Source organism: Limanda limanda, chromosome 19 (genome assembly GCF_963576545.1).
Source record: "Limanda limanda chromosome 19, fLimLim1.1, whole genome shotgun sequence".
Classification (NCBI taxonomy): Eukaryota; Metazoa; Chordata; class Actinopteri; order Pleuronectiformes; family Pleuronectidae; genus Limanda; species Limanda limanda.
This window is the reverse complement of record NC_083654.1, coordinates 10781019-10808494: the sequence shown is the minus strand read 5'-3', so window position 1 is coordinate 10808494 and position 27476 is coordinate 10781019. Positions and strand designations below refer to the sequence as shown.

General features: G+C 44.8%; 1 protein-coding gene across 2 annotated transcripts; it reads left to right on the top strand.

Annotated features, from left to right (window-relative positions):
* Nucleotides 1-1102: 1102 nt before the first annotated feature.
* On the top strand, nt 1103-25821 carry snx13 (sorting nexin 13). Of its 2 annotated transcripts, none has more exons than XM_061092735.1 (25): nt 1103-1240; nt 14973-15085; nt 15192-15294; nt 15474-15563; nt 17056-17177; nt 17294-17412; nt 17645-17749; nt 17870-17958; nt 18242-18325; nt 18439-18577; nt 18688-18776; nt 19000-19099; nt 19427-19620; nt 19771-19875; nt 20050-20220; nt 20332-20401; nt 20984-21126; nt 21221-21328; nt 21413-21523; nt 22169-22330; nt 22441-22512; nt 22602-22747; nt 23195-23263; nt 23344-23456; nt 24038-25821. In XM_061092735.1, the coding sequence occupies exons 1-25, from the start codon at nt 1229-1231 to the stop codon at nt 24271-24273; spliced, it is 2865 nt and encodes a 954-aa protein (XP_060948718.1). In that variant the 5' UTR covers nt 1103-1228; the 3' UTR covers nt 24274-25821. The 2 variants fall into 2 exon arrangements, with proteins under 2 accessions (XP_060948718.1, XP_060948717.1); XM_061092734.1 differs by lacking the exon at nt 1103-1240 and adding an exon at nt 1270-1600.
* The last annotated feature ends 1655 nt before the right edge of the window (nt 25822-27476 follow it).

Genomic DNA, 27476 nt, shown 5'->3' with positions numbered 1-27476 from the left:
GATTCCAGATTCATTCACTAGACTGGCACTCAGTAGAGCTCAACAGAGCCGTACAGGTTCATCTCTGATCCATGCAGCTTCCTTCTACCAAGTTTTGTGGTTATTGGTCCAGTAGTTTATTACGTGTTGACTGACAAATCAGAGGTGAAAACATAACCTCGGAAGTAATAAAACCTCCACACATTTATCAAGGAAATGTCACCAACAATATTAATAATTGCTCAGTGGGCTTCTGCGCAGGATGTGCACAATGGGCTTCTGCGCAGGATGCGCGCAGTAGGTTTTTAAATTTAATTTAATTTAATTTTTTTATTTAATTTGATTTTTTTTTTATATATATATTTAATTTGAAATGGTTATGGTTCCTTTTTGTTTGTAAATGTAAATATTATTAGATATTGTGCAATGAATAGGTGGTTGAAGTCCTGCCAACACGACAGCCTGCCAAACTTACCCATGAGTTCGGACCCAGCTCCTGTGTCCACTGGTGTCCTGGTTCCACCCATGGCAGCGCTGGTTCAGGGGTAAATGATGCTGGTCTTCACAGGTGACTGACCTACGCAAGCCTGTAAAAAGTCAGCCACAATATTTTATTTGGCCATGTATCCAAAATTAAATATAAAACGATTTGCATTGTTGTTTATAACAAAAACAGAGGGGGGTAAACTAAGGAACAATACACATGATATACTGTACATACATGATATACTGTACATACATACATACATACATACATACATACATACATACATACATACATACATACATACATACATACATACATACATACATACATACATACATACATACATACATCAGGGTACATATACATATACTGTTAAAAAATAACTTCAGTATTCACATTTCCTTAAGATAAATATAAATATACATTTTGTATAGGCTACAACATTAGGTTTGTCAGTAATAGGTGGGATATTATATTAAATTATATTATATTGTAATTTAATTGTAGATGATCACTCTCACTGCACATGTGTCTGTCAATCAGTCACGGGTGTGTTTCTGCGTCATCACTTCTCAGCCAATCACACGGCGACGTCCGGAAAGGGGGCTCCCGAGACGTAAACCTGGCAAACATGGCGACGCTCCGGGAAGAGTACGGAGACTGGAAATACGAGCGCTTTTAACCCGACAGACCCAGCTCCTCCTCGCATGTTACCATGTGGTGGGGTTAGCCGCATCCTCCGCACGAACAGCCTGTTAGACGATGCTCGCAGAGGTAAGCCAGCGCCGGCGAAACCGACGCGTGTGTCCCCGCAAGTAGTTTGTTTTCCAGCGGCGGGCTGACGCGGTTCGTTAGCTTGTAGCTAGCTAGCGTCGTGTAGCGCTAGCTCCCGCAGGTAAACACCCAGCTCGTCCGCCGGGGAGAGGACGGGACGTGGCCGCGCTGCTCGCCTGCTGTAAGCGGCGGTCAGCCCCGGGATTACACGGCTAACGCTCAGTTAATACGATGATCCAAGGATGTGCCCACTGTCAACACCGTGCTGGAGTTAGCTCGACACAGGCAGTGTCGGTAGTATGCGTTTAGATTATGAGTAACGACCCTCAAGAACGAGTTTCTACATCACAACAAACACAGGTGAGCTGGGCGTTAGCTCGATGCACGGCTACTGAAGCGAACACCTCTCATGCTGAGGGCGAATGGAAGTGATCTGTTTGGTGCTGGCATGGTTGTGGGTTTACTTGCTACTCCACTGATTTCTCCACAGTTAGCTCACATTTCCCATCGCTAACAAGCATGCTGAGCAGTGACGGCCAATAGTCGGTGTTTTGTCACCTCCTGCTTATTTTACTTACTAACTTCAGGGGTATGCCTGAGACGATTATACACTAACACACAGCCAGTGAGTAGCCAGGCTGTCAATCCGAGTGTCCTTCTCCTGACACAAACAACTTGCCTAACACAGGCCTGTCTTATAATATTAATAGTCTTTAAAACCACTATAGCTCGTCCGTGGTTGAGCAGATTAGCTTTGCCTCTGTTGTCGCTCGTGTGACTTGCTATGACATTGTAGTTTGTATGCCACAGCTCTCACGTGATGCACGTTCTCGATGCACACACTGGGGCCCTGACTTTCAACACACCCCGGTCATCTGCTGACACGTATTGTAACTCACACATCCTGTGAGTGTAGTTAGCGCGTACGCTTTTCTCACTGTAGTTTCCACCTCACCTGAGCCACAGGTGACCTCCCCACAACCAGGCACCTCTCCAGCAGTCTAAGTACAGATTTAGCCTCTGTAATGAGGCTTCAGCTGCCACTGTACTATTCTTTTTGTCTGACAGGGACTAGCTATGTCTGCTTGAAGCGCAGTCAGGTGTTAAACCACAGTAGCTCATTGTGAAATCATGTTCACGGCTAACCTTTAGTCTGAAGTGAATGATTGTTGTGTTGGGTTAGTCCTGCGATTCAGCTATAAAGTGTCATTGCTATTATTGATATACAATCCAAGGTGAGAACAGATGTAGAAACTCTTTATAGAGGGGCCCTTCAGTCAACACTATTGTCTTCATCATCAACCAAGCTCATACACAGGAATGCTGTTGCCTCTCAGCTCATAGAAAGCCTAATCTCTGTATGCGTCACCTCCTAGGTTTTGTCTCAACGGTTGAGACTAGACGAGGTTCGTTTAGTTGTTTGCTTCCTGCATCTATTTGTATCTGTAGTTCATTTGATTTTATAAGCCTATTTGCAAAGTAATTTGTAGCTCAACTGTTGCTTGTGTATTTTTTTACTCATTAGCTTGTATGACCAAGCTTAGCTGTAGACATTGGTATGAACTTTTTTTCTGCCTGTCTGTGATTAACCTGTGATTAACACTTTTCCAACCCTGGTTGGTTGGAGGTGTGGGTGCATTGTGTGTTCATCCATGTGCACGCAAAGTTATCTCTGTGCCTTTCACCCCTGACTAAATCTCATTAAGGTGTCCTAATCAAAGCTTGTTGGACATGTTAGGCCAGCAGGTTGTCACCTCAGGCCTGCTTGACATCTTGTCCACCTCTCCCTCCTTCCTCCTGTCAATAGAGGTGACAGCTTTCAAGAGGTTTGCCACCTGTCATGTAGACATCTTTCATGAAATTAGTCTTGTTCAGACCTGTGTCTCTAATCCAGATGAATCCTCAATAAATTAGATCATGTTAAGATACAGAATGCAACACACATTTGCCATTTGAATTAGACCTGTGTCACCACTTAAGGTAGGATTTTGCTCATTTTCATGTAAACGCTTGTGTAATTTGGTCTTAAACTACTACAGCTGCTAAACTTAAATGAATGAATACATTTGGTGCTGCCTGGGTTGGATTCCCAGTTAGAGCAGGTCTTGCTTGGTTGTGTGTTCCAGTTGGTGGGATTTTGCAGGGCGTGTGATTCTGATGGGTTGGCTTTGATCTTTGGTGAATAATCTAAACCTCCATATACGCCCTCCTGGATCTACTTCTCACTAGACGATGAAAAGAGATAGTTGGGGAGGAGACTTGTCTCAGCTGTGGTATGTTGCTGACTTCATCCTCCCCAGGGTAACATGGCAGTTAACACTGTTGGACTACAGCTGAAGAAAGCAATCCATTCAAGACTGGATTGAGAAATAGATTTTGGGGGAAAACAGAAACACTTAAAGTCTTACTATTCTCAACAGCACATTTTAGATTGTGAAGAAAGATCAGAGTTTAGAGAGATTGTGATATAATTTTCTTTTTGAAGTAGCCCTTCAGTATCACATCATGTGTTTATATGCACACATTAACAAATGGGACTTGTTGTGCAGTCATGTCTTTTTTTAGTTACAGCTGTCCACAGGTCGTCTAAATTGCATTGCAAAGTGTAGCAGCTCCAAAGATTACAATCTGGTCAATGTGCTGATCATAAATGTTTCCATTTTCACTGTGACATTTTTGTCTCCACCTCCTGTAAACAAACGTTAGTGCTGTGCCTGTGCATATACTTGAATACTCCACTTGTTATATTATTAAATCTTTGGAAGTTGCAGTTCTCTTCTGGTCAAACACCAGAGGTTTTACTGTGATTACAGAGGAAGTTCAGTTTACCTAATCCCCTCAGGTTGTGTGTTTATCAGGTGAGAGGTCCTGGGTTCATCATGAGTTGGTTGAAGAACTGATCACTGAGGCCTTGTCTGTTCGCTCTCCTGCTGTAGGACTTGCTCCTTTACTCAACAGTAGCTAAGGGCTTGTAAGTAGGTACTGCACAGCACAGGTTTGGAAATAATGAGCAGCTTGATTTTCCCACTGTCTGCTCCACTCACTGTTGTGTTGTCAGTGTCGGCTGTCAGAAAAGTGTCAGGAGGCTGGCCGCCTTCAAATGACAGAGTAGGTTAGATATGCTGGCAAGTAGGATTCCAGCCAACCAGCATATATTAGCACACAGCAGAGCAAAGTCGTCAGTAACATTTGCATTTATTTCTCTGTTGTTAAATGAACCACAGCCCCATGGGTATTATCTGTTCCTTAAAATACGTTTTTTTAAGTCTATGGCAGTAAAATGTTGCCTCATTTAGTATCTGTGGATCTATGAAATATAAACTAGCCCCACCTCTATCTTAATCCATCCCTCAGCCTCACCCGACTCTGTTCATTAAACATATGTTACCCTTTGTTGGTTCTTTTACGAAACAAGGGGTATGGAACGATATGGAAAGCCCCACTCTGCAAGGGGACTGGTTCAGTATTGAATTTGGAAACCTGACACCAGCCCATCAAGACCCGTCAGCCCGGTTCAGACAAACATTTTGAAATTCTGGTTGGGCTTGCTAAGTTTTCTCTCATGCTGGATTGGGTTCAGAGAGTGTTGTTGTCAGACCCACCCTCTTGTCTCACAACTTTTGGGTTATACACAGTATACAAAAGTGTTACTCTAACCCAAAAAGTGAAACACAACATTTGCCCAAACGGAGCTCTCAACTGATTGACAGTTATTTTGATGCAGAGAGACTAACCAGGCCAGGACAGCTAAACTTTGCAATACTCTCTTAAATACTAAATCCATACTAATAGGTTTCCGTTTTTAAGACACTGTTTTAAAGTTAAAACTAATCTGTCTTCCAACGCGTTTTAACAGTAATTATCCCCATCCATGCTGACAGCGAAGTGTGGATAGCGTTAACATATCAGTAGTGATGTTTTGTAAAACTAAGATCTAGTAGTGTGGATGTAGCTGAAGTGTAAAATGTCTGTTAACATAGATTTGGATGATAATACACCACAATGATAAATCTACCTCATGATATAACGAATGACAAAACTAGAAAGTAACCATCATTACTGTTGCAGTTTTACCAGGTTGGCATATATCTTTTAATTGCACAGTTTCAGTTTGTATTCCCCGGTCATTCTAGAGATTTCCTCTCAAGGTTAATGTGGCAGCTCTTTCTATCATATTAATTCTAGTGGATTAGGCCGGCATTATTAGTCAGCCCCTCTTACTTTCTCTCCCTCTCTCAGGCATTAACCGTGGATCTCCCACAGGAGAGCTTTAATGGGCTGAGTTAACCTCTCGCCCAGTGACCACACTGATCATGGTTGCATCTCAGCGCTTGTGGACTTGAGTGCATGGGTTGCAACTTGCAAAATATAGAAATATCTGCCCTTGAGCAGTTTTTAATTTGTGCCCGGAAAGCTGGGAAATAATAAACACAGATAAGAAGTTGTTTGTGCACGTCTGAATGTGCCTGGAGTCAAGGACATCCAGCAGCAAAAAGCACGTCATAAAGCCGTGTCACTGTGAAAATGCACATTTAGTTTGAAGACTGTACTACTTCTTGCGTTTCCGTTTCTATGTGTCTATTCATTGTGGGTTGCGTAAGCATTTGCCTAGATGTTGAGATGTGTGTGTGTCTGTTGGGCTTTGGTGTTAATCACTGGAACAGATGGTTCATGTTTAAAACCCTGTGTAAGCTGTAATGACTCAAGAGTGTCTGTTATCATGTCTCCTACAAAGCGGAGCCTCCACAGCCTCACCATCTCACCACAAAGCCATACTGATAGCCTCCACATTCGCTGCTGCTGCTGTTCACTCGCACCATTGACGTCAGACCAGTCCCACCTGAACTACAGCCAGATACTGATTAAGGGAGTTGACTACAATGGACTCAGACAGATTTCATTATGTTATTTGTCACCTTACACTTGTAAGTTTGTTTACCTAACCAGAGTATGGGAACCTTAACTCCTCTAGCCTTTATTTACAAAAACACTTGGAGGAATCCCAGTTTGCAGTTGACTTGCAAAAAATCTAGCCTACACGCACTGAATAAGGCTTGAATTAATTCAAAGTGTCAAAATAATGTAAACATCTCTGACTGATGTATCTGGCACAATGCTCTTAGATTCGGCTGACTAAGGTCTATGTTGTCACACAGAGAGGTTTTAGCAAGTATTTGCCGCTGAAAGCTTCTTAACACGGCTAACAGTAGAAATGCCCTCTCTTTGATTCCTGTGTGGGTGCTAGCTAAACAGAGTGGATGTGTTTCTAATGGTCAGTCTGTTTGAGGTTTGCATGAAAGTAAGTACCTAAGTAAGTAACCTGGAGTATGATTTGTTTTTCTTGTAAAGGATCACAACATTGTGGCTGTGTCTGTGTTGTAGTTGTCTTATACGCCCAGGCCACCCTGGCTGTGGTTCAGCCACAGAAGAGTTTCTAGCGATTTGAGGTCAGCAGAATAGCATAGTTTCAATGCTTATCTCTCTCAGATATATATATAAATATATTTGCATTATTCCTTGTAGCCTACCTGTTTCAAAAAAGCAGCACTCATGTATGGTACCGGCATTTATTTATGTACACAGGACTACCTTTTTACAAGGTATATACAGTAGTCATACCAGAAACCTCAGAAAGTAGTTGTGACATGCAGCAGAACCACGGCTCAGCTGGTTTGGCCCGGGTGTCAGAAGTGTTAGGACATAACTATTTTTTATAGATGAATTATGTGTATGTGTGAATGGTTGTGTTAGGGTGTACACTTCCTATGAATAGTAACCTTTGTCTCTCTGCTACTCATAGCTCAACTGTCATAGTAGTTTGACCATCCCTATTATGCTCCAGTAGTCACAACCCTGCTATTATTGACATCATCTCAACCAGTTGTGACATGAGAAAGAGGGTAGTCGAGCCAGTTGGAACACATTCTGAAGCTTGGACACGCGTGTTTACGAACACACTAAAGACTTTGGTTACTCTCAGCTTATGGCCCCAACCTTACTGTCTTTCTTCAACGCTATAAGATAGGGGAGGAATTTGATTAACGTAGCTACATTTCTACTGGGTGGCCTGTTCTCAGCCATGTTACATTTTCATTTAACAGCATCAGAGGAGGAGCAGTTTTGCATGAGAAGAGAAAGCTGTCAAGTCATCAAGCGATAGTAGTGCTCACATTAAACCAAAGTAATCAAATTGTAAAAGAAATTTAATGTCTGAATAGTCCTAAATTTGAAATAAGGAAACACCAAAGGCAGATATAAAGTTCATAGTACATACATCTGCCAATATATCGGTATTGGACCATTTTTTTAATCCTTAACATCGGCATCTGCCCAAAAAATGTATATTGGTTAGGCTCCACAACTAATATAATACATGAGACTTGGTTCAAGTGGGGTGTAGAACTGAATAATCTGGTTATTGCAGAGCAGCAACAACATGAAGCCACTGATTTGTTTGTCACAAAGTATTTGGCAGTTCAAATATTTGCAGTGGATCACCTTATATACGGTCTTACTTGTTAATTCAATATTGACCATTTTAAGAAACGCACGGCCTGTGGGCCAATGTCACAAATACAGTCTCATTGTGTGGGAAACTGCGGTCTTGTCTCTGCCTGATCTCAGCCTGTCTAATTGTCTGTGGGCTTCCGGTGAGTCGATCCCACTGACAGTCGTCAGTGTCAGCTCTGCCGTGTAATCAGTTGTGTGTGGCGATGACCGATGTCACATGCTGATCTAAACTGAACTGGAGCCAGTCAAGTCCTTTTTTAAACTAAATTGACTGTTATCCGCTTTATGAAGCCTGTTCCCATTGACATAGTATCATTAAATAAGTTGAGTTTATGCATCTATTTCACAGGTGAAATACTATGTGTAGGTTTCTACAACATTTTGAAGCTCTCATATGCAGAATATGAAGATACCTTTGTAATGCTGTAGTAGATTCCCCCCCCCCCCGTTATACTTTGAGCAGCTGGGATCTCTACCACTCATGTTCTTGGAGATGATAGTTGATATCTTAATATTTTATGACCTGAATTGAGAGTGGAAACAAATGACAACTTCATCGGGTCGTGGTGGTCATGAGGAACGCACGTGTGCATTGGCAGTCGTTCAGTGTTGCCTCTAGATTTTCACGAGATATTTAATATTGAAGTTGAGCTAAATTAGTTATGAGTTTATTGAAACTTAGTGACTGTATTTGATCGCACATTGAATGATCAAATTAGGGATTTGATTGTTTGTCATCTGCAGTGCCCATGTGCAAGAAACTGTTCTGTGGACATTTGTAAGAGTAAGTAAAATTGGGATTTGTATGTTTGTAGAGCCACAGGTTGAACTAAATCTGGTTCACAAATAACCAAAATAGTGATCTCTTCCTTACTGATTCTCAATAGGCTGCCTGTGTGCTGTGGTCATGCTAAACTGTATAGAGTGATCTGGCCGTCCCATGCTTCCGACACACTTGGCAGCCAGTTTAATGTGTGTCATCCAGTTGTCCATAGATGGCAGTGGCAGAGTAAACAATGTGTCAGTGTCCTGAGGAAGCTCTGTCTGTCCCTATCTGGCTCCATCAGCGGAGGTGCTGAGGAACTTGGGTATGAATGTAGGGCAGCAGAAGATCGTTGCTGCTGATAATCATTGAGTCTGTCAGCGACACCACTCTGACGGCTCCACGGCTGAAGTGTGAGAGAGATACAGTGTGTGACTTTCTGACAGTTTTCACACACCACCACAGTTATGTATACCACCACATTATTCACATTAGCACATGATGCTTGGTTTCATTGGTCAGGCTTGTACCTGTTGGGACAGATTGTTGACAGGTTTGTGGAGACTCATCCCTCATGTAACAACCCCCAGCATGTGCACGCACACACCTATTCATATTAACTGTGGCCCGCCCAATAGGGCTGATACTAATATCAAGATTTAGGAGTGCAGGGGGCCTCCAATAATAAATCAGCCCATAGTAACAAATTTTCCAACTAAACTTAAAACAAATCTTTTTTCCGGTATTTTTGTTGTGTATTTGATGAAGACAACGAAGACAGATAGGAAATGTGGGGAGAAAGGGGTTGGGTATGACAAAACAGATCAGCCTGCAGGCATTCAACGTGTGTGTTGGTGATTCTGTGTCCATATAAATTGTCTTTACCTACTTATCCTGCAGCATCATAGGGGGCTTCATATGTCCAAGAACCTGTACAATATGTATAGGGGGAAGTTCCTGGATATATGGAGCCTAGTCCTTTGGACGCAGGTGATTTAAGCAGGAGGTTGACGTATTGAATAGGGAGACAGCATTCAATTAGCATCCAGCCATCTCTGAGAGAATATCCTGCTTTCTATGTCATTAGGAGAAATTAAAACAGTGAAGTCTTATCCTCTGTGATGTGAAAGCATCAACAACAGTCATGATAGAGGTCACGTCCAGTTTTAAAACCCTCAGCCTGCACTGAGCTGGACTGAGTGGGTATTAGCTCTGCTGTGCCAGTGCTATACTTATACAGTGATGGTAGCTCCACTCTGTCAGTCAGGACTTGTTTTCCTTCACTGGTGAATTTAAATTAAGTTGTTTGGTATTGTGTCATTTCACCAACTGCATCTGCAGCAGTGTCACAGTTTGGGAATGAAAATGGAACAACTAGAGTAAGTAATTTGGAAACGGCGAGTATGGTTTCCTGCGGTGACAATAACAGGAAAACCATAGGATGTGACTCATACACACACACACACACTCACTCCCAGTCTTCATTTGACACTCTCTAACAATACAGCATACAACAGTGTGTGTCTTTTGAAATAATATGTTCCTGCGCTGACAACAAAAGTTGTTCAAGTAATTTTTGTCTGCACTGTGGGTGATGTCATTTTACAGTACACTTTGACCGATACTGAAGTTTTGGGGTCAGATGCTAATTTAAAGGAGCAGAAAATAATAATATTGTGGCAGGACAAGGAAAGGCAGAGACGCAGGTACTGCTTACTGTTGTTTAATCAGTAGTCAGGAAGAACAGGCACATGTTCCCCATACGGGAAGTATATATAGCTACAGACTTTACATTTCCCATCGACCCACTGGGTGAGAGGACACACCCATGAGTGCACGCCACACAGCCCCCCCCCCGAACACCCAGAGGGAAAAATACAAAATGGGACAAAAGTCAGTACCTCTCAGGGGGTTTAACGAGGCGACCATAACGGCTACGCCGATCCCCGTCCGCAAACGCAGGGGTGAAACAAGCAGAAGGGACATCATTTACAACAGACACAGGATCAGGAGGCACAACTGGAGAAAACAACACAGGGGTCTTAGAAGGGGGGCGACCACGACGGGGAACCCGGGCCGGTAGCACCTCTTCGCCGGCCAACAGATGAGCTGGCTTAAGTCTGTCTAACGAAACACGCTCCCTGCGCCCGCCCATGTCCAGAATGAAACTTTTAGAACCCGCCTCTAACACCCTAAACGGGCCGTCATACGGGGGCTGGAGGGGAAACCGGTGAGCATCGTGACGCACGAAAACAAACCGAGCGGTCGCGAGATCCGTTGGCACGAAAGACCGAGGAGAAAAATGATGCACGGGCACCGGTGCACAAGCGGACTGTGACGCAGGACGCGGAAAGGGGGCCGAGCTGTGAGGCAGAAACTCCCCTGGGATGCGGAGCGGCTGACCGAGCACCAACTCTGCAGGCGAGGCATCCAGGTCAGCCTTAGGAGCCGAGCGCAACCCGAGCATCACCCACGGCAACCGATCCAACCAGTTTGCATCTGAGAGCGCAGCCCGCAATGACGCCTTAAGCGACCGGTGAAAACGTTCACACAAACCGTTAGCCTGGGGGTGGTAGGCAGTGGTACGGTGAACCTGTGTGCCCAAAGACTTTGCTAGCGCCGACCAGAGCTCCGAAATGAACTGCGGGCCTCTGTCAGAGGTGATATCAGACGGTGCACCAAAACGTGAGACCCAAGCTGAAAGAAAAGCGCGTGCCACGTCCGCAGATGTCGTGGAAGACAGAGGAACCGCCTCTGGCCACCTAGTGGTCCGATCTACCATGGTAAGGAGATGTGTAAAACCCTGGGAAGGGGGAAGAGGCCCCACAAGGTCGATATGCACATGATCAAAACGCCTGGCTGGAATCAAAAATGGCTCGAGGGGCGCCCTAGTGTGCTGGTGAACTTTAGCTCGCTGACACGCCACACATGTGGCCGCCCACTCCTTGACCTCTTTGCGAAGGCCAGGCCACACAAACTTCGAAGACACCAACTTCACCGACGCCCGGACACCCGGATGAGAAAGAGAGTGCACCATATCAAAGACCCGACGGCGCCAAGCAACCGGCACCACCGGGCGGGGGCGGCCCGTGGAGACGTCGCAAAGGAGGGCAGGCCCACCATTTTTCACAACTGCCTCCTCCAGCTTCAGACCGGTACTCGCAGCTCTCAGTGCAACGATACCCGGGTCCCCAGGTTGATCGGCAGCCAGAGCGGAAAAATCAACCCCAAGATGCACAGGGCACACCAACACCCGCGACAGGCAGTCTGCAACCGGGTTCGCTTTACCCGCCACATGTTGGATGTCCGTTGTGAATTCGGAGATCGCCGCTAGATGGCGCTGCTGGCGAGCAGACCATGGCTCTGTCACCTTTGCCATAGCAAACGTCAATGGTTTGTGGTCAACAAAGGCTGTGAAAGGGCGGCCTTCCAGCAGGAAACGGAAATGACGCGTAGCCAGGTACAACGCTAACAGTTCCCGGTCAAACACACTGTATTTTCGCTCACTGTCTCGCAAACCGCGGCTAAAAAATGCAAGGGGCTGCCACGCACCCGCAACCCGCTGTTCAACAACTGCACCAACAGCCACATCTGAAGCATCGGTCGTGAGGGCGATGGGCGCCCGAGACGCGGGGTGCGCCAGAAGCGCCGCGTTAGCCAGGGCAGCCTTAGCCCCCTCAAAAGCCTGGATCCTCACAGGGGTCCAATCAACCTGGTCCTTGGCTTTCTTAAGCTTCAAAGCACCATACAATGGTTGCAGGAGTTGGGCCGCACGCGGCAAGAAACGATTGTAAAAGTTTACCATGCCCAAAAACTCCTGTAGCGACCTGACCGAGACCGGACGGGGAAAATCCGCAACTGCATGCACCTTCGAGGGCAAAGGAACCGCACCCTGCGACGAAATGCGATGGCCCAAAAAGTCTATGACAGACAGCCCAAACTGGCACTTGGCTGTGTTGACAATGAGACTATGCCCATCAAGGCGCTGGAAAACCTGCCTAAGGTGCGACAAATGTTCATCAGCCGACGAGCTGGCCACCAAGATGTCGTCCAAATAGACGAAAACAAACGCGAGGTCACGTAGCACCGAGTCCATCAATCGCTGAAACGTCTGCGCTGCGCCTTTAAGGCCGAACGGCATCCGCAGGAACTCGAAAAGCCCAAACGGCGTAATGACAGCAGTCTTGGGCACGTCCTCTGCCCGCACAGGCACCTGATGATAACCTCGCACCAAATCGATTTTAGAAAAAATTGTCATGCCCGCCAGACGAATCGAAAAATCCTGAACATGCGGAATTGGGTAACGGTCATGGGCCGTAATGTTATTTAAACGGCGGAAGTCGCCGCACGGCCGCCAAGAACCATCCGCCTTGGGCACCATGTGGAGCGGTGAAGCCCACGGGCTGTTGGACCGCCTAACGATCCCCAAACGCTCCATGGTAGCAAACTCCTCCTTCGCGGTGGCTAACTTCACGGTGTCGAGGCGACGCGAACGTGTGAAAACGGGCGTACCCGCAGTGGGAATGAAATGTTCCACGCCGTGTTTAGTAACCGCGGCAGAAAATGCGGGCGTTGTCAGCGAAGGAAATTCCGCCAGTAAGCGCTGGAAGACATCCTTTGACGCCGCAAAATTAGCGTGTGTTAACGGCCCGGGTCCCCCTGACTGACACGGAAAAGACGCAAAAGACACAGCATCAATGAGCCTGCGATTAGTTACATCCACTAACAACCCATTAGTGCACAGAAAATCTGCTCCGATAATAGGAACCGTAATGGAGGCTACAACAAAATCACACAGAAATTTGCGTCCATTGAAACACACAGTCACAGACTTGGTACCAAACGTCTCTATAGCCGAGCCGTTAGCCGCTGTCAGACGCGGACCACTGCCACGGGCGGAGAGGTCCGTAGCTGCAGGAGGGAGAAGACTCTTCTGCGAGCCGGAGTCCACCAAGAACTGATTACCTGATATGGAGTCATGAACGAACAGCAGCTCCTCTTGATCACCAGCGCCCACGGCTGCTACCGAGCGCCGGCTCTTCCGTTTCCCGGTGCCTGGAACGCGCACGGAGGAACGCAGCGGCGCGCCTTGCTGCCGAAGCGCTGATGGAAGAAACACAGCTGGCCGCGCTGTGTGCGGGTGGAGACTGCAGCCGTCACTGCCGGAACCTCGTTCTCCAACGTCGACTGCGAGGACTCCACGGCCACACTCTGCACGGAGACGTTCCTCGAAGTCAGCAGGATCCGGTCCGCCTCCTCAGCTAATCCACGGAAGTCGCCGGCCGCCAAACAGGAAGAGTTGGCGAGGGCTGCGCGCACCTGCAGCGGGAGCTGGCGCAGAAAGATGTGCGGGAACAGGAAACCCTCATCCTCGGAGCCCAGCAACGACAGCATCTCGTCCATCAGGTCCACTGCCGAACCATCACCCAAACCGGGAAGCGACAGTAGCTTGTCCGCTCTCTCCGCGGCTGACAAGCTGTAGCGCCGGAGGAGAAGCTGCTTGATGGCGGTGTACTTTCCCCGCAGCGGCGGGGCTCGCAGGAGCTGCATCACGCGCCGGGTGGATTGCTGGTCCAAAGCCGCGACCACCAAAAAATACCTGGAGTCGTCTGCCGTTACTCCTCGCAGATGGAAGAGAGCCTCGATGTGCTGAAACCACGGCGCGGGGTCGTTCTGCCAAAACTCCGGGAGCTTAACGTGCTCCGCGGAGCTGTTCGATCCTGGAAGCTGCTGCGCCATGGTCGTCGTGGAGACACGGTCCACGGGAGCCGGGGAAGAAAAAACGTCTTCCCCCGATGAGGAAGGGACACTATCCTCCTTCACCTCGAACATGTTCAAAAAAACGGGGTCACCAATGTGGCAGGACAAGGAAAGGCAGAGACGCAGGTACTGCTTACTGTTGTTTAATCAGTAGTCAGGAAGAACAGGCACATGTTCCCCATACGGGAAGTATATATAGCTACAGACTTTACATTTCCCATCGACCCACTGGGTGAGAGGACACACCCATGAGTGCACGCCACAATATCACTATATGTCTCCACATCATCGCCTGCTCAGCTGGGATGTGAGCCTGCTTCATGTGCTGAGTTTGCAAATAATGGAGTCAGAGCGCACTCTGCTGGACCCACGATGTGATGACAGTATTTCAAAAGTACCTTGAGCATTATTTTATGTATTATTATGTTGTCATATTGGTTTGTGTTTGACAACGCAACCTATCTAAAATCCGCAAGCTGAAATGACTGGTTTGCTGAGGTAATAATGTAAAAAAAAGATTGATCAGTTCCTTAAAAACATGAATAATGTTAGTTTAGTTTGAAACAGGGCTGCAAACTAAAATACCTTCTCGTATCAGCAATATACAATTTGAATTCCTTCATCAGAAAGTAGGCAGGAAAATGATGATTAGACATATTGGAGTATTCATCCTGTGTTTTGGATTTATGTGTGTTTCAGGCCAGTCTATCCATCTGGGGATGGGGGGGTCTTGGAGTCGTGCTGTTCCTCGTCACCTTTGGACCCTTTGCCATATTTTACCTGGCCTTTTATATCTTCTGCTTTGTTGGAGGGTGAGTATTGAGCTTTCTCAGCCACACTTGGTGTCTATTTATAACCACAACACTCTGTACAGGAGCCTGACGGATCAGTTTATACTTGCTCTCACTTGTTTTCCAGGGGCTTTGCGGTCACTCTGCTCTATGGAAAGATCAACTCAGAGAAACACCTGGAGAAATGCGAGCACTCTTACTTGCCACCCACACAGATTGGTATAGTGAAGGTAAAAGGAGCTTAAATGAACACAGTCTGTGATGTCCCCTACATGTACTACCAATTCATTAGCTGGTATTTTGTTTTCTTTGTTGTCAGCCTGCCAGTTTACATGCAGATCAGGCTTTTGCTGATATGATTACTCACATTTCACCTCATCTCTCTTTTCATGGTGTATTTCTTTTTCAGACATTGGATGAGATGAAGCTAGAAAATAAGCCTATAAAGATTGACCGGAGATTGACTGGTTCCAGTTTTATAGATGAACCACTACAACAGGTGTGTATGATTTTGTGACTTCCTGTGAATTTAATACTGCAGGATTGAATGTAAATTAAAGTATTTATTTCTGTTTTGAAATGCTGTCTGCTGGGGATGTACTCTGATCAACACAATTGCAACTAGTATGGCACTCAGATCGCATTCCTCTGCTAACAGTCAGTCCCCTTAAATTCAATCAAGCTGCAACAAATTTCACACACTCAGATCCCCAAATCATTCCCTGGAGAAGCAGGGAAATCTTTTTAAAAGCCCTATCTCACAATGTTTAAGAAAGTGATAAAAAGATTCCTGGATCTGACCTTTTGTCTAGATCCACCCGAAATGTAATGTGTTCTTTCTTGGTCCCCGTACCATCATTGCAACAAGTTCTGAAACCATGACTACCTTGGCTGAGGTAAAAAGATCCTGTAAATGATGGTCAGGTTGCTGGTCAACACGGACTCAAAGTGAATGGCTTTTGTCCTCTGGTCACTGTGGTTACAAGACTGACAGTAGAAACTAAGCTTTTAACACATTGTCCTCATAAAAGCCACATGGCTGGCAGAGGTAAGTGCAGACTCAGCAGTTTGAGATGGTCAGATGATTCTCTACCATGGTGTCTCTGTTCTCCATTCCTCCCTAGGAATGCTTACTAATCATTTCAGCAGCACGTGAACCTCGAGATCTTGCACATCTTAACATGACACCATGCAAAACTGTGTCATTCTCTACGAAAAAAAGAACAATCTTGATTTTTAGGATACATTCTGTGACCAAATCCTTTGTCCCATGGCAGCTCATACATCAGCAACAGATACTGACAGTCATAACCTCTGCCAAGGAGGAATTTCACCCCCAGGGTTTCCCCCAGAAAACTTGTTAAGCCTGGTGGTAGGGCTGCTAGAGAAGCCTTCTCGCGGTCACCTCAGCTCCTTCAACACAACACTGTGTTGAAGGAGCGTTCTGAGTGTCAGTGAAGGGGTCGGGGTGGGACATGTGACTGTGTGGACCAATAGGATGGGCTTGTCCGGGGATCGGGGCTCAATGAGGAAGTAAAGTGTTGACGGAAGAAGCTATGTTATTCAGCGACCCTCGGAAGAGGCACAATTTCTTACGGTGTTTCTAAGTTGTTTAAAGTTTTATTAAGGTGTACGGTGACAAGGACGGATCAATAAACGACCTGAACATCAGTTAAGTCTCATCAATCTTTCGGGGGATCTGCTACACCGTCTTTGGTATCATGTTTCTGGTGCATAACATTTTTTTTTTTTTTTTTTAATAAATAAGTAAGCGACGCTTAGCCTGGCGGGGGGGGGGGGGGGAGCCTGGCGGCCTGCCAGGCCTATAAAGCACTGGAGGAAACCCTGACCCCTATCCATTTTTTGTTTGTTTGTAATAAGCAATAAGCAAAAACTACTGGACAGATCATCATTAAACTTGTGGGAAAGATGTGATATGAGTTAGGGAAGAACCCACTTTCTTTAATCTAGCAGACGTTTCTCCTCCGCAGGTGATCCAGTTCGCTCTGAGAGACTACATCCAGTACTGGTACTACACTCTGAGCGAAGATGAATCCTTTATATTGGAGATCAGACAAACTCTGCAGAACGCACTCGTCCAGTTCTCCACACGGTACAAGACAAGCACATTCTGAACCATATCTAACATTTTCTGCTTCGATATTTAAGGTTTTACACCAAATCTGCCTGTATTTATTTTACTTTATGTGTGTGTGTTTGTGCGTCAAGGTCCAAAGAGGTGGACTGGCAGCCTTACTTTACCACTCGCCTGGTGGACGACTTTGCCACCCATTTACGTGTCTTCAGAAAAGCCCAGGATCGCCTCGCTGACAGAGAGGACAAGCAGAGTACGCACACACATTCATGATTGCTCTCTCTGATCCCTCACTAATCATTAGTATACTCGGCATGTCTCATGAATTTTCCTGAACACTGCCTTTGATGGCGTATTTTGTAGCGTAATCAGAGTTTTGTGTTCATTTGATGGACTACACAATAAGATTTGATTAGAGTGGTGCAGAAAAAATGTTTCATAAAGTTGAGCAGAGATGATGATAATGACGAGTTATGTCTGAACAGGAGACATAACAGAGGAGCTGGTGGACTCGTTCTTTGAAGCCGAGGTGGAGATGGAGAGGAAGATTTGCAGAGACTCAGTGTGCACTTCAAACAAAGACGAAGAAGGTAAACGCACATCTTTATTCATTCTTGTTTTACATTTGACACCATTGCGCGGAACACAAATGTGTTTCCGTCTCATTGTATCGTTATCGTAAACCTAATCACAAGCGGTGTGTGTGTCAGGTTTCCTTCGGGACTTGTGTGAGTTGCTTCTGTATCTGTTACTACCTCCTGGAGATTTCCACAACAAGAACATGAGATACTTCCTAAGGGTGAGTACACTTAAAAAACATTATATACACATGAAATCTCACTCTTACTTAAAAAATAAACAATCTCAACATGTGTTAATTCACTGGATTGAATGAATAAATCACACATTCATCCCACAGTAAGTTTGTGTTGAGTCCCCAGCAAGAGCTGCCACTTTGGCTCTCAGCCACAAGCCTCTCTGAGTGTTAGGTTCAACAACAGGCTTCTAAATTAGCCCCATTGCCATAACAGACAACAGGACGTCATGTTTGTAACTGGAATGTCACTGTGGTGTTTTTTTAGGAGGTGTTGGCTCGTGGTGTGCTGCTTCCTCTGATCAACCAGCTGAGCGACCCGGACTACATCAACCAGTTTGTCATCTGGATGGTGAGATTTTCCCGGACATGCATTCTATCTATCAGCTGATTTTGGCTGTTTTTGTGTAAATAATCATAAGAGAGCAATCAGTAGTTACTGTGAGTGTGTTTATGCTTGTGTAGATTCGGGACTCCAGTTGTAACTATGAAGCCTTCATGAACATACTGAAGTTGACGGACAAACCTCCTGAGCTGGAAGCTGTCAAGGACAAGGTGGTGGAAGAGCTGCAGTATCTCCGCTCCCTGGACACTGCTGGAGATGGTGGGCGCTCGCACTCACACACTCATATCAAAGTATTTGGCCATGTAAGGCACAGAGGACTTCTGAAAATGCCCTGCATTCATCCCCTTTATTGTTTCTTTGTCCCTTAGACATCAATGTGATCAAAAACCAGATTAACAGTCTTCTGTTTGTGAAGAAGGTGTGTGAGACCAGGATCCAGAGGCTGAAGTCGGGCAAGGTGAGAAACAACAAGGCAGTTTTCATAGATCTCACACTGGAGGATCCAATAAAAATTGCACCTTACTTAATTTTAGTGCATTCAGTTTTGATAGCTGCTTATCTAAATGTATTAGTATGATGGTTAAACATTATCTGCACAAGCATCTGCTGCATTTGCTCAAGGTCATTTACGTTTCACACACAGTTTTCAGACTTTTCTTTTCCTGTGTCTGGTTGTGTAGGAGGTAGACGCCTTGAAGCTGGCAGCCAACTTCGGCAAGCTGTGTGTTATCCCCCTGGATCACATCCTCGTCCACAACATAGCCCTGCAGTTCTTCATGGGTAATTCTGCAAATGCAAAACACTCCTGGAGCATCAAACTTGTGGCTCTTCATTTTGACATTTATGGAGCTGTTCCGATTTCTCCAATTTCCAAAATTGAAAGAAGTTGACAAAGCCAAAGTTACATTTAGTCATTGAAGTGGCACAATAATTCAATAAGTATTTATGTAACCTTCGAACCTTAGACACCTTCAGGAATAACTGTATGTGTTTGTGTGATTCTTGTTGTTCTGGGTTTGTACCCTCATGGTTGAATGCGCTTATTGCAAGTCGCTTTGGATAAAAGCATCAGCTAAATGAAATGTAATAATGTGTGTGTTGATGCAGACTTCATGCAGATAGCGGGGGCGCAGGCCGAGCTGTTTTTCTGGCTCACTGTGGAGGGCTACAGGGTGACAGCACAGCAGCAACTGGAGGCTATGCTGGGCTGGCAGAAAGATGGCAAGAAGCAGCCCAGCGCCACCAAAGGACTTCTGAAGGCCGCTGCACTCGGTGTCTTCGAACAATACCTCTCTGAAAAGGTAGGAGGCATTTTAAACTCATAAATTGCTCATATTAAATATTATTCCAAAACAATCCTTGATAGGTGACACATATATTTCACTTCACTCTTTCCGTATTGTAAGAAATTATCTAATGACACGCGTGTATTATTCATTCTTCCATAACAGGCGTCTCCCAGGGTGCAGGTGGAAGAGGAGTCGGTAACAAGACTTTGGGAGAAGCTGCAGAAAGAAGATCCCACGCCGGAGATATTTGATGAAATCCAGAGACAGGTACCAGAATGTTTTCAACAGAGATTTTTCTGTGTGACTGAATAGGTGACACTTGAAGGATCTTAATTTTAACTATTTTCATTGATTTACGCAGAGATACACATATTTCTTCTCTCTTCTTTATAACCTTATTAAATGTTCCGCCAGTTTCACACATGCTGTGTTTTACCACAGGTGTATGACATGATGCTACGTGATGACCGCTACTACCCCTCCTTCAAGCAGAGTCCTCTGTACGTCCGTATGCTCGCAGAGCTGGATATGTTGAAAGAACCAAGTTACCGGGGATCTGACGACGGCGATGGAGAGTCTTTCAACGGCTCTCCCACAGGAAGCATAAACCTAGTATGTTGTCTTCCCTTCCTGTTTCAGGGCTCAGAAAAAACCCTGATGTGACATTGTTTTTGTAGTTCATCCTATGGTTGTTTATGGTGTACTTGTTTCTTGTGATTTTAGTCTTTGGACGACTTGTCCAACTCCTGCCATGATGAATCTATGCAACTTCATGCCTTCATCTCGGACACAGGTACAGAGACACACACACACACACAGTCTAAATACACTCATTTTTATGAACATTGTGTTTGAGTGGCTGTCGATGTAGCGTTGTGAAGAAAACTTAGGATTTGATTCTCACAGCTTGTGTATGTGGAGTGTTTCATGCATACCTGTTAGTCTGTCCGCACCAGCTCCACCCTGCATGTTCTTTCTCTCAACTTTTCACCTCCCAGCTCCGTTCAGCTGCATGTGTCTGCTGTGTCACTTTCATCCTGTTCCAGTGTTCTTTTTATTTCTTTCATTCCGTCACCTTCACTGTTTTTCTGTTCTTTCTTTTTCCTTCCTCCTCCCCCTCCCTCATCCTTCCTGTCACTCTACCACATTTCCCTCCTTTTTTATCACATTTTCACTCTCTGTGCACTGCATTCTTTCTTCGGCTTGTTCTTCTTCCCCCCACACACACACACACCTTTGCACCTACACATTCTTTTCTTTCCATTCCCTTCTTTCTTCTGCTTTCATCCAACCCCCTCGTACTCCGATTCCTCATGGGATTTGTAACCACGTGGCGTAGCTGACGCTTGTCTCCCGGGCTTCTGGGGTGCTGCAGGGGTTTGCAACGACCACGGCAAGACCTACGCGCTGTACGCCATCACTGTGTTCAGACGCAACCAGGATGGCAGCGAGGACTGCTGGAAGACCTACCGCCGCTATTCAGACTTCCACGACTTCCATATGAGGATCATTGAACAGGTGTGTGTTTGTGAGAGTTAGATAAAAGTTAATATTAGTGTTAAAATGTGAAGCAACAACATGAATTTGTTTGTCTCCGTATGTTTTGTTTTAGTTCGAGAACATGGGGTCGATCCTCAAGCTGCCAGGAAAAAAGACATTCAACAACATGGACAGAGACTTCTTAGAGAAGAGAAAAAAAGACCTCAATGCTTACCTACAGGTAATACTTTTAGATATTAGATAAATTTGCCTACATCGTTTTGTGGAGTATGTATACATCAATAACTTTTTGTGTATGTTCCAGTTGCTAATGAACCCAGAGATGGTGAAGGCCTGCCCAACTCTGATTCCTTATGTCTACGACTTCCTAGAAAACAAGGCCTACAGCAAGGGCAAAGGAGACTTTGCACGAAAGGTTACTTGAATTTTATTAACTATAATTAATTTATGATAACATTTCAGTTTCATTTATTTATAACAAGATAAATGCAAATATGTTTTGTGATGTTTGTTGCAAGATTTAAAGATTCTTTACATGTTGTTGACACAATGCTTTTAATATTATTAATATTATTCCACTAACTGTTGTCAATCTAGAGGCACAAATATGTATTATCAGTCATGGATCAAAGCTTAAATGTTTTGTATGGATGTTGCATCAGATCTTTGATGGTGAAAATGTTAAAAAAAAAGCCCTATACATCAATGTCAAGGTAGTAAAACAAAACCCTGCATCTGCCTACTTAACTGTATCTGCTTCCAAATCTAATGGGTTCTTTCTTGTCCCATCCTTCCATTAACTTTGTTGAAATCTGTTCTGTAGTTTTTGCATAATCCTGCTCACAAAAAACTACCCAACCAACATATGACCTCCTTGGTGGAGGTAACTAGCACTTCCCTGGACATGCTTTCCTTTCTATATTCTGTGTTTTGCGGAACACGTGTACCGACTTCCGATTTCATCTTTAATTCAGCAGTTATTTGATTATTGTGACTCACCAAGGTTTGTAACTGTCTCAATAAAATACATGTCCTTCTTTTTGTTTCATTGGCCCATCAGATAGACACATTTGTCAATCCTTTGAAGAGCTCAATGAGGAACGTGTCCAATGCGGTGAAGGCCCTGCCGGACAGCCTGGCTGAAGGAATGACCAAGGTATCTGACAACATGGGACGCATGTCAGAAAGACTGGGTCAGGACCTTAAACAATCTATACTGAAGGTAACACCATCAAACACTGACAATATTTAAATAATATATCATAAACCACAAGCTTCCATGTTAGTTCTTCAAACCTCTGACCATGTAGTATCTCTCCTCTGCTCTCCCAGGTGCCCCCACTCCTCCCCAAGTCAGACATCGACCCTGAACACTGTCGAGTCTCCGCGCAGCTGGATGATAACGTGAGTCAGTCAGCCTTGGTTTGGTTGCCACGTTTTTTTTCATTTTATTGTGATTTCAGTCAAATGTTAAGTGTGTCTTGTTGGTCCAGGTGGACGATAACATCCCGCTGAGGGTAATGCTGCTGCTGATGGATGAAGTGTTTGACTTGAAGGAGAAAAATCAGTGGCTGCGCAGGAACATTAAGAACCTGCTGCAGCAGCTCATCAGAGCGACATATGGAGACACCATCAACAGGTCAGAGACACTAGAATGTATTTTATATATCCACAGGTACAGCCAGCACAAAAATATCTATAATACTGTCATGGATTGTTTATTCAGTTGACTATTAAAGTGTTTCTACCCTCATCAAGCTATATTTTAATGATCACTAATCTCATCACAAACCTGTGAACAGTCTTGCACATTTGGTTTAAGAGTGATTTGTTGCTTTTGAATGTAGATTTGAACTCAAAGTAATGTAATCAAGAGGATTTTATGTGTTTATGCTGTGTAGAAAAACCCCTAAGATACACAGTTTGTATATTTATTAGCGTCCCATATCAGCAAACCACAAAACAAAGATTAAAGTTCTCCGATGACAGAATATGTGCACAAACCTAAATAAGTGAAGGCACATTAAGATCTTCAGAAAATCAAAAAGCTTTGAACTCATTCACTGTTTAATCTTTGTCTTCGTAGGAAAATCGTGGATCATGTGGACTACTTGACTGCACCAGAGCAGGTGGCTGACTATGTCAAGAAGTTCAGGTAATGACTCCCCCTCTTTTAAAAAGTCAGATTGGTCAAAGGACTTGGGACTAACACAGATCAGCTCCATCTTCACACAGGGATTCCTACTGGCCCAACGGTATACTGGCTGAGACAACGCCCCGCCGGGACAAGAGCATCCGCATGAGGACACGAGTAGCTGCCAAGACCAGCCTGCTGGGTATCATGCCAGGTGACGAGACACACACACACACACTTTATCATCAGCCAGCCCCCATGCACTTGCGCCTCATTTTAAGGTATCCTCTCCTGTACATACAATATAAACCCTAGCTAGCCCTAGGGGGCAGTAATGAGCCAAACATTAGAACAGGACAAAGCAGACAAAATAATTGAACCAGTTTTCACCATGAATTTTACAAAAAAATAAGGGTTTCAGTTTGAAGACTGACTTTTTTGTTTCACAAATTTCCCAGCTGGTTCAGTTATATGTCTCTGATAAATCTTAGTGCTCAGCCACTTCTCTGAGCCCTTTTATTGAAGACATGCAAGACTGGCATCTACAGGCCTGAGGGCACAAGACAAGCAGAAGAAGTGTAGGACTATAAAGTCTGAATGGTATCTTTCACTTTGTAAACAATTGGCAGTTATCCTCACTTTACTTTCTTTTGCTTGGAGCTTCAAATAGCTGTCGTCTAACTAAATCCTACTAAACTTCATTCTTGCCCCAAAGCCACACACAGAGGCAAAAATTAACCCATGAGAGTTCTTTTCTTTTTCACCACTAACTCCATATTTCTCTCTTTGCCCCAGATGAACTGAAGCACATCATTGGAGCGGACACCACGAGAAAGGGCATCCTGCGCGTCTTCGACATGTTCCAGTATCAACCCATGAACCGACGGCTCGTCTACGTTTTCCTGGAGGGCTTCTTGGAGACAATGTTCCCCCAGTACAAATTCCCCGAGCTCTTTGTCAAGCTGCACTCCCGCTCACCGCGCATCCACCGATACAGCCAGAAACTCAAATCGGCCTCTCTCAAGAGGTGACAGGAAAGGACGAGGCAACGGGACCGACTAAACACACACAGACTTGGGAGTGAAGAGTGAGAGCGGGGGCTTGACTTGAAGCTTGAGGTGTGTGTGCGTGATCTCTGCCCTTCCACTTCGCTCACACTCTCTGGTGATAAACACTCCTATGATCAAGCTGATTGTCTCTTTGAAAACCGAAGGATGAACAACAGACAGCCCTCCTCACGCTCTGTGACACACACATGCGCAAACACAAGTCCTGTAATTTGCACCAAGACTGAACATGGCAGTCTTTTCTTTTAGCTTCTATGTTTTCTCCCTCCTTTTTGGATTTTTTAGTTGTCTAGCTTTACCCCCGGGCCAGTCGATGCTGCTTTCCCATGGTCCAGAGAGCTGACCACAGATACTGTATTGTTTTTAAACTGCAGGAGTAGATAGCGTAGACCCGCACCTTGCCTTACCTTCCCGTTTCTTCTGTCTTTCAGCCAGCTCAGTCTGCCACCATTAAGCTGGCCGTCGTTATAGCTACCCTCAATGCTGTAGACATGTCAACTGCGAAATCTATATTTTGTTTCCACAGCAACCAAATATGTCAAAATCACTGGGTTGAAGAGGCGCTGTTTTTAAAAATGTGACTGAACAAATGTGGGTCGAAAGGAGGATTTTTATTTTTATCGTCAGCATTTTTCCCCAGCCTCAATTTTTCTCTTGACTCATATTTTTTCCCCTTTTTTGCTCGTCCGAAGTGTGACATCATCTGTGCCGCCCACGATCCTCAAAGAGAAGGCCACCTCCCCTTTAACACTAATGTCATAACCTGTGACGACCAAAGCTCACGCTGTTCCTACGTGTGTGTGTGTGTGTGTGTTTGATGACGGGATCCTCTAAACATGCTGTGCATCATATCAATAATCGTGTTGGAGCAAGAGAATGAAGTGTTGGCCGTAAAGCTGAGGCTGAGACGACACGCTGAAGTGTGTCACAGCTGTAGGGAGATCAACTTTGGAGCTATCTGAGAATCTAGCTATCAAAGAATGTGCTCTCTGGTCCAGTCTGTATTTTGCTTGTGTAGAATTAAGTGCAAGTGTGTGTTTGTGTGTGTGTGTATGAGTGTCAGAAACTGTGCCAGTCTGAGCGAGTGAACCAGCCTTAAACCTACATAGAGTATAAACTGACCGAGAGACGCACACTAGAGGAAGCTCTCCTCCACATGACTGAACGTTACAAGAAGATCAACATAGAGATATGGAGAAATATCCCTAATCACTTTTATTCAGAGAAGATTTAATTTAGTGCAATATTTTTGTTCTTTAATGCATGTGCATTTTGATTCATTGTATACTGGAACAAGTAATTCATATTGTTTTTAAAGTAAAGAACACAAAAGAAGTCCCCAGAAACGTCTTCTTATCCCAACAACTTCACATTCCGTTGTTGTAACAATACAATGTTCATTTTACAGACTTGTTTTATAAGTCGGTGGTTTGTTAGTTTTGGGTGTGAGGAGAGTATTTTCCACTCATCCCTCGCCCACTCGAGGGTTTTGGGGTATTGATCGGGGTGGTGTCAGAGGGGGGGTGGGGGTGGGCATGTGTCACAGCCTGATAGTTAGCTCATCGGAACATAGCTAGCTCAGAGGCGGGCACAAAACAACTGCTTCTATTTAACTCGTAAGTGGCGTTTTATGCATTAGAGCTCGTGCTGTCGAGTGTGAGCAGATGTCGTGAACGGACAGCTGGAGGAACCGCCCCTTTCCTCCTGTCCAATAGTCACTCAGACTCACGGGAGAGCTGTGTGACCTGTGACCAATGGAATCACTGCTAATGAGCACTTACCGTAGCAACTGTGCGAGGGCCTCTCCCGTTGGCTGGACGGAGCGCCGTCTGCTGTGATTCGCTCACACTGAGCAGCAACGGTGGACTCTGATTGGCTGAGGGAGGACATGAACTGGAGCCTCTCTTACCGGTAGTGGAGGAGACGTCACCTTTAACTTTCTGCACACCTCTCCATACAGGAAGGCTTGTCGTTTTTTTCCCACTTTTTTAACCCCCACTATATATGAATCTATTATAAAGAAACTTGTGCATATCTGTGTACAGTATGTGTTAATAGTGTGCCTAAATGTACTGTCAACTCTATTTTCATATTTTTCTTTAACCTAAGGAAAAAAAAATCAATCAGAATGTCATGATCATTTTACGCAACTGAAATGACTCTAGGGTGTTTTTTTGTTTTTTTTTTGCATTATGCTTATCAAACTGTTCCTTGTGAGCAACTGTGCTCAGATCAGTATAACACTAATAAACGGTTACTCAGACTAACTGACCCAGTGTGTCCAGTGTCTTATGTAGCTGCTCTATTTGTTTATGACATCACTCACACGGATGAGGTCTCTCACTGGGAAGCTGGTGTCTGGTGCATCCACATCACATCGACCTGAACTGCTTCAAAAAGATTATACCTCTGTTCGCTGCCACTGTATCGACAGTCACCCAACACTACAAACCAGTTAACTGATGCTCGGGGCTTCAACACAGAAGATCTATATATAACACTGCTTATCTCATGTGCCCATATTAGAAATCAGTGCAGAGGATATAGATAATAGATGTTTGTATCATCTTTATCTACGGTACCATGAGGTGGTTGGCTCTGTTCAAATTATTCATTCAGTCTTGACTCATTAAGACTGAAGGAGACTTAAAGCACAAGCACCAAAGTAACAGGCTTAAATTAGTGTTTGAAATGACAGTAGACATTTTCCTCAACTGTAACTGAAAATGTTTATTTATTCAAACATATTTATAAACTATTTAAATTCAGGTGATTCAAGCAGCAAAAGACTTTGAGATTCAGGACTCTGTCCAAAGGTCCAAGTCATAGCATCTTGGACTGATGCATTAATGACACCAGCTCCAGGACTAACACCGTGTGTGCAGGCTCACTGTCAAAACTTAAAGCCACACTATTTTACCGGATTACCTTAAAATAGCAGCCACATAGTTAGTTTGATCGCACGCTGATATGGAGAAGAAAGAATTATGCTGCTTTTATTCCCACATCTCACCACAGATGCCTGATTGTTTGTCTTGTTAGAACATAACATCACAGGCTTACTTAACTGATCGGTCGAGAGGGCAGGGAGAAGGTCAAGCAGGCAGTGATCGCCCTCTGCTGGATCAGAGGGCAAACTACATCATACTGCCTTGAGCTTAAAGGGT

Excerpts from the sequence above, each read along its gene's own strand:
- snx13 (XM_061092734.1), top strand. The coding sequence starts at position 1,553 with ATGAGTAACGACCCTCAAGAACGAGTTTCTACATCACAACAAACACAG. Across the intron at positions 1,601-14,972 it reads CTACATCACAACAAACACAG|GCCAGTCTATCCATCTGGGG; the intron begins GTGAGCTGGGCG and ends TGTGTGTTTCAG. Across the intron at positions 17,413-17,644 it reads TGACAGAGAGGACAAGCAGA|GAGACATAACAGAGGAGCTG; the intron begins GTACGCACACAC and ends ATGTCTGAACAG.